This window comes from Bidens hawaiensis, unplaced genomic scaffold, assembly GCF_021521415.1.
Source record: "Bidens hawaiensis isolate Kalapana, Puna unplaced genomic scaffold, B.hawaiensis_p1.1 tig00045723_1, whole genome shotgun sequence".
NCBI lineage: Eukaryota > Viridiplantae > Streptophyta > Magnoliopsida > Asterales > Asteraceae > Bidens > Bidens hawaiensis.
Window position 1 is genome coordinate 130,401 of NW_027498148.1, and position 7,929 is coordinate 138,329.

Sequence of the window (7,929 nt, forward strand, 5' to 3'; positions counted from 1 at the left end):
AATATGTATCCACCTCTATTGAGCAGGGGGGCTAATTGCAAATAATGTTCAAAATTTTTCTTCTTCCTCTTTCCTCTTTCCCTCCATCGCCCGATAACACTAATCTTTATTTCTTAATATGTAATTTTCGAAGTTAATCAATGATTGACATTATCAAATCATTTACTAACCAAAATCGCATAACCCCGACGATCTAATTAGGGAATTAATGTTAATTTGGCAGCCAATGACGCATCTAACTAACTGCGACCTAATTGTTCTTAAACCACTATAAATACGCAACGAATTTACAATTAAACTCGCACACACCGCCCTTGTACTAGCACCATAACTCAATTTACTAAAAGAAACCGCTCAAATCAGTCGCAAGATCAAGTTATAGTCGGAACTCCTTGTTCCTCGTTCTCCTTTAATCCGTTAACGTTTCAGGTAATAAAAACGTGCATTCAGTTCGTCCATCATCGGCTAACAAAAACCCTAACTCAATTGTAACTTACGCTAATCAATCAAACCAATTCATGATCTAGGGTTCTTGTTGATTGGGGGATGGATTTTGGATTCTGTATACATACTGTAAAGAACGCTCACGATCACAAGTTGAAGCACCAGCCTGATGGCTGGTGCATAAAAGTTTAAAACACTGAACGGTCCAAGGCGCGGGTTCGAACCCCTGGATCCGTTTTCTTTTGTTTTTTTTATTAAAGAGCTTTAAATCAATTTTTGTTATATATATATATGGTTTATATATCACTAGATGAACTTTATTTTGTTAAAAAAAGCGAACCTAAGGTATTATTTTCCGGACTTTACACCTTATCCTGACAACAACATATCATATACAAATATATTTATACATAGATATATTTTATATATGCATTGATATATAATTGGAACTCTAATAAACTTATATATATATATATATATATATATATATATATATATTCGTCGTATATTAAAATTAACCGAACTAATAACGTCCGAAGCAAATTACGTTTAACTCTCCCATTAGTACATATATATATATTATAATATTTAATAATATTATTAGATAATAGTTACGTTTTTATCAATAGTTAATATAGCATGAATATCAAATAATAATAATAATATAAATACAAAATAATTATAGTAAAGGTGCATTTAGTTTTCCTATCTTTAAATGTATTTAATGTGTAAATCTAACATAATAATAATAATAATAATAATATTAATGCTAATAACAAGAACAACGATGGTAATAATAATATTAAATAATAAATAACAAATATATTAATGAATTTAAACCCGAAAAGACTACAAATTATTTAAAACAATTAATAACCTTAACAATTGAACTAGCAATTCGTTAATCTCAATTTTGGCTTAAAACCCCATCCAACCTTAACTACGTTATAACTCTTGTTAATATTTCATTTATAAATTAATTTATATTATATTTAACTAGGAATCTTTGTCGGCAAATCTTGAGGAGCTCGATCGTTTTCACTTTAATTGTTTATTGCCGTTTCATCTTCACTAATCTACTTGCTAAAGGTGAGTAATTCACATCCCTCTTTTTACCGTTTTATATTTTGGGGGTGTTTTGCGCTCACAAACTCAGTTATTTTATTTTACACTGCAATTCCATTATTTGTGTTTGTATGATATTGCTCAATTGGTTATACGTGCGAATGTGACTATGCGTTTACTTTTAAGTTATGGTTGTTGGTATCCCATCTTCATCCTCATTAGTATGATGATTATACGCCGTCGGAGTAGCTTGTTATCTATGTGATTTGAGTGAAAAGACAATTTTTATATTTATTGTTATGTTAGTTGTATTAGTTCATATTTATCGCAAAGAATTGTCATTTTCAATATTATATGTATTCAAAAACCGTAATTACTTATTTAACTTTATGTTGGCAAACTATATATTTTCACGCATGACGCATGTAGCTTTTTGGGATGAAGAAAACAAGTTAAAGAATAGTTAGACTTTAGGTTGCATGACGAATAAAAACTTTTAGATGAATTTTAATTATTTTTCACTTGTAATGTTTATTTATTTCGAGACAATGTTTATGTTTTTACGTACTTAAAATTTATGAAATAAATAATTTAGATATTGACACGTGTATTATACTTTAGTGTCTTTTGAGGTATGATACAATTATGTCGCGCCCTGGCATATTTCGCTGTAGGTTGGGGTGTGACACGTTTTACCACTATGGTAAGTTCTGGGCCGTAACGACTTTGTCAACTTGCTTTTACACGACCCGATTGTTAACCGGATCACGGCCATGAACTTGTTTTTTCATCAAGTTTATGCGTTTCTTGTATCTTGCAGCCCGATCTACTATTATACCAAGTTTCATGGCAAACCGACTTCAAACACTTAACCGGCCTTTTTAACCCGAAACTTACCTAACAGGTTTGGATGGGTTCGGATTTGGACCAACTCGTGGATCTAGACATGTTTCTTGGTGTTTGATGATGCTTGAACACGAGATATATCCTTGTTTCTCTTGAATCTTAAATGAATATGAAAGGATGAGAGTTTGTGTGTGTTTTGAGTGTGTATATGGAGAAAGTGATGGAAAATGTGGTTAAGGGGGGTTATATAGGAAACCCCGTGGGCCTTATGGCGCATAACCATATCCTAACCCATTCCTAAATCCATGTCAACATAATCAAACACTAACACACTATTAAATTTACAAAATTTTATTTATGACTATTTACAAAAGTAGGATTTTACATTTATGGACCGAGAAGGATAAATGATATGTCTAGTCTACTAATTTAATTGTTTAAGAAAAAATGAAAAAGTTACATACTATACCTTTTCCCTAAACAAGTTTAACTGTATCGTAAAACAGTTTAGAAATTGGCAGCATTAACATATTCAAACAATATACAAACCCCCTTAATTATTCATATTAGGCAACATAGAGAAAAATCAACATTTTAATAAATGTTGTCACCTAAGTTCGTCCTTATCCTCGTAGACTATCCGAAAATTCAAATAATACTTTTCCTATAAAAACGACCGATGACATCTTTTTAATCAAACAAAAGTTTTTAGCAACAAAAAGCAACCAAATATTTTAGTGAGTGAAAATGGATACCATTGGCGATATAGAGGCCGAATACACTTACGCAATGCAACTTGCTACCTCTATAACAATGCCAATGGTGTTGTCTAATGCAATCAAGCTCAAGGTCCTTGAGACCATAGCCGAGGGGGGGCCAGGTGCCAAGCTCTCGGCTCAAGAGATCGCAATCCGTTTGTCGGTCTCAAACGATGACGCCCCTAACAAACTTGACCGGATGCTTCAGTTACTAGCAAGCTATTCGGTTGTCACATGCACCCAAGTGGAGCATGATTCTAAGCCGGTTAGAGCGTATGGACTCGCACCTGTTGCTAAACACTTTATCCCGAATGAGGATGGTGCGTCGTTGAGCCCGATGATGGATTTGTTGCAAGATCAGGTGACCATTAAAAGCTGGTACGTTCAAATTCAGGGGCGGATTTAGGGGTTGGAGACCGGTACCGGAATGCCGTGTTTACGGGTAGAGGTGCACAAACCGGGTATTCTCATGAACCGGAACCGGGTATAGTCTACTGAAGTCAAAACTGGTTCCGGGTAGGAACCGGTTCCAAGTATAGTCGGGTATTTGACCGGTTCCATCGGTTTTTTTTCGGGTTTCGGGTAGGGTACGACCGGGTTTTGACCGGATATTAGCGGAACTGGTTCCACCGGGTCGGTTCCGGTTCCGGTTCCGGTTCCGGGTACAGTTTCAGAGGGAAACCCAAAACCCGGTCCATACCCGCAGGTAGGGTAGGGTCGGATCCGGAACCGGTTGTTTTGTGCACTTCTATTTACGGCCACTTATATGTTAGTATATAACGAGTTAATAATAAGTAATTGCCCACCGTCCGTTGACCCTCCGGCCGACTAAATGTCATACTGAACCGATATTTAACGGTGGCATAGTCATAAACCTCAAAACACCTCAAATCATCAACATTATCTCCACTATAACTTCTTTATTTATTATTTTGTTGGCCTTATTATCAAAACTTACAAGATCTTTTGTTGTTTGTATTTTCTAAATACTTCACTTTTCTATTTATTATATTATTTTGATTTCACAATGAAATTAATTTTTTTAACATAGTGCGTGCAATAAAACCTCACAACATATATCAAACACTAAAAATGTCTATCCTACCATTACCAACTTAAATCATCTTTTGTTGTTTGTATTTTTTAAATACTTTACTTTTCTATTTATTATATTATTTTAATTTCACAATGAAATTATTTTTTTTAACATAGTGCGTGAAATAAAACCTCACAACATATGTCAAACACTAAAAATGTCTATCCTACCATTACCAACTTAAATTGGTTAATTGGTTGTGTATATAAGATGTTGGTAATTAACCAAGTCGGATCTATAAGGTTCGGGCCTATGTATTCCATTATGGTGTATGAAGTTAAGAGGCTAGTTGGTGGTTGGACATAATGTCAAGTGGTTGGGCATTAATAAAGTAGTTGCCATAAATAATGCGGTTGGACATTTATGCGAAGTTGTTGGATATAAATGAATGTAGTTGGCAAGTTGGCTAACTAGTATAAATAGATCTAACAAGTTAGAGTTAGATATCACCCACCATTTTCATATTTCAAAGTTTGTTGTACTAAGGTCTTGAGCTAGTTTCCTTGATATAATAATAAGTGAACTTTGATATATTTCTTTGTTCGTTTATTGATTGGCCTAGGACTTGATAAGAATTACAATGTGACTTTATGGCCGTAAACGCATGGTGGTTTCGCCACTAGAAAGAAAGCAAATATAGTGCTTGGTGTTAGTTAGCAATGGTTTAGGTAGAAAGGGGACAACGTTGGTTTTGTATTTGACTCGACCCATTTTTTTATCAGATTCATTTTGTGCCCAACATAGCGAAAATTTCTGGATCCGCCTCTACGTTCAATATAATTTCTCATTCTGTTATGAGTTACCTATTAATTATACAGGTTTTAGTTGTGATACTAATTATTCATTGTGCTCAAAAAACCAAATTATCTAATAATAATAATAATAACAAAATCAATATAACCTATATGCTTTTTGTCTAATAACCGATTTTTATGTTTCGGACATACCTATCTTTACTCTCTGATCAAAAGTTATAATTTTTGTCACTTGTCACGCTTACATTAGACATTATCAATTTAAAATAATTTTAATTTAATATTTACTTTTTATTCCTATTTATTTTCAAATATTTAAAATTTATAGTTATCTTACATTTTGTAACCTTAAACGAATCCAAGATATTTTATAACAATATTCATATGCAAAACGCCTATAACCTTTCATTCAAATGGTGAATGAGTTATTCAAGATATATATGTTTTGTTAAAAAAACCCACGCAATACGCGGGTCTCAAGATATGCATAAATAACTAAATTAACACACAGACATTTAATTAGTCTTCATATTTATTATAATTTTATAAAGTAATACTTTGGAAAAAGAGTTGTCATTATTTTCAACGTATTAAATTTTGTTTATTATCCTTTTTAAAATTAAATAAAATTGGATTTTAATAATTTAATATTTTTGTAATTGATCGATAATAATCCATCTTAGAATATTATTTTCATCAGTCTCACATTTTACACTACTTTTTCTCAGTGGGCATCGGACTAAAACCGGAATTAGTTATAATTCAAACTAATCAGTTATGAATATCTAAAACATGTACCTCGGCTATAGGCTAGTTTAACCAAACCAAACCAAACTTACCCATACTTAAACCTGTTAAAATATACCAAAATACTCGCATTGTGCCACTATTTGTCTAGATGACAAGAAAATTGTGATACATAATTGATAAACACTTCTTTTTGACATTAAAGATATATATGTCCATAAAATGTAGATGCTTTTTCCATGTGGTGGTTAGTTTTGACAAATTCTATAGATTTACACTGTACAATGATAGATTATTAATTTGTAACAAGGCGGTTAACTTATTCAACGTTGTTTTTTTTTTATATATAACAAGGTTTAAACTTAAAGATTCAGTAGTTGACGGAGGCACTCCAGTTGACAAGGTCACTGGAATGAAAGGATATGAATATATGGCATCCGATCCTCGGTTCACCGAGGTTTTTAACAAGGCCATGAAAGATACTTCAACAATTTTAATAAAAGAAATTCTCAAAGATTACGACGGCTTCAACAACCTCAAAACTTTGGTTGATGTTGGAGGTGGACTTGGAGGAAACCTGTATATGATTGTATCAAAACATAAAGAGATTAAAGGCATCAATTTTGATCTACCTACTATGATAAGTCGTGCACCACAATTTCCAGGTACGTATGCGCGCATGTGTGTTCTTGATTTCATCATATAAATTAGTGAAAGCAATATTATTGTGTCTTTACGTTTATGTGAATTCAGGTGTAGAACATGTTGCTGGAGATATGTTTGACGGTGTTCCCAAAGGTGATGCCATTTTCCTCAAGGTAATTATATGCTTCCTTTTAAAATTAGTTAGTAATTTACAACTAACTTGTACTATAAATTACAATAAAATATTAAAATACAGTGGATAGTGCATGGATGGGGTGATGACGAATGCATAAAGTTATTAAAGAACTGCCATACGGCTTTACCGGATGATGGGAAAGTAATCATAGTAGATAAGATTGTTCCTTTTCTACCAGATACAAGTTCTATCACGAAAGCCGACACTCATCTTGATGCACTCATGTTGACTTTAACATATGGAGGAAAGGAGCGTACCGAGGAAGAGTTTCTGACGTTGGCTATAGACTCAGGATTCAGCAGCATGAGAAAGAAATGCTTCAAGTGCACCTTTTGGGTTATCGAATTCTATAAGTAGAATTATCTTAAAACTGCAATATTACTAAATAAGTGCAAGTTTCCAAGATGGATTAAAGAATGTTTACAATGTTGTATTGTTGTAACATCTCAAATTTTATGCTCATTCAATAAAACTTCCACAGTTTATTTTATAACTTGTTTAAATCCTTTCTTATGAAACTAGGATAGTGCCCGCGTTACACACGGGTGAGACATATTTAAAACGTTATATATATATATATATAGGGAGATAATAAAGAGAGAACTAGAGAATTAATAAAAAAATATTTTTAATCTTACTACAAAAAATATTTTTAAATTTTTTTTCTTTCATCCTTCTTATATGTTGTTATTCTTCACTAAAAAAAATAAAAATAACAATAATAAAAAAACTCGTTGTAGTGCACATATGCAATACATCGACTTTTTTTATTGCATGCGTGCACTAGTATTTATTTTGATATGTGCAATAGTGTTGAATAGCATATATGCAATTTTTTGTATTGTATTAGTGCAATAGTGTCATATTATATACAAAAAATATAAAAAATTGATATAGTGCATATGTGCATTAGTGTTGTATTATGTATATGCGAGATAGTGTGTATTGCATGCAATTATTAGTGTTGTATGTGCATGCAGTGACGGAACCAGAACATTTCAATCGGAGGGTTATAACATAAAATTTTTTTTTTATCATAATTGAACAATTTAATGCATGTATTGTTAGTTAATAATTCTATCAATAGCTTAGCTTGTAAATTTTCAGTCCCTAATTTGTTTCTAAATAACATAAACGTTTCCTTAATTATATATTTTGTTAAAACGATAGAAAAAAAATTTAGAAAAGTTCAAATAAAACAAGTTAATAAATCTATAATATATATAAACGAAAACCCTAAAATATGTTGAGTCGGATTTATGAAAAGAAAGATTGGAATCTTCTCAACCTCCTCAGAAAATGGCTAAGTATGGACTTCGAGCAAGCCTAGACGATCGAGCATGGTTTTACTACTTCGAGCAAGGTCTTCAGAACCTT

The 7,929-nt window shown here is 32.3% G+C and overlaps 1 protein-coding gene across 1 annotated transcript; it reads left to right on the forward strand.

Annotated features, from left to right (window-relative positions):
• The first annotated feature begins 3,101 nt into the window (after nucleotides 1-3,101).
• LOC143595921 (caffeic acid 3-O-methyltransferase-like) lies at nucleotides 3,102-6,915 on the forward strand. Its single transcript, XM_077074817.1, has 4 exons — nucleotides 3,102-3,491; nucleotides 6,066-6,376; nucleotides 6,465-6,529; nucleotides 6,613-6,915. Exons 1-4 carry the CDS (start codon nucleotides 3,103-3,105, stop codon nucleotides 6,907-6,909), a joined length of 1,062 nt encoding a protein of 353 aa, XP_076930932.1. The 5' UTR covers nucleotide 3,102; the 3' UTR covers nucleotides 6,910-6,915.
• Nucleotides 6,916-7,929: the final 1,014 nt, after the last annotated feature.

Coding starts and splice junctions, on each gene's coding strand:
- LOC143595921 (XM_077074817.1), top strand. CDS start 3,103: ATGGATACCATTGGCGATATAGAGGCCGAATACACTTACGCAATGCAA. Junction 3,492..6,065: donor CAGGTGACCATTAAAAGCTG/GTACGTTCAAAT, acceptor ATATATAACAAG/GTTTAAACTTAAAGATTCAG. Junction 6,530..6,612: donor GTGATGCCATTTTCCTCAAG/GTAATTATATGC, acceptor ATTAAAATACAG/TGGATAGTGCATGGATGGGG.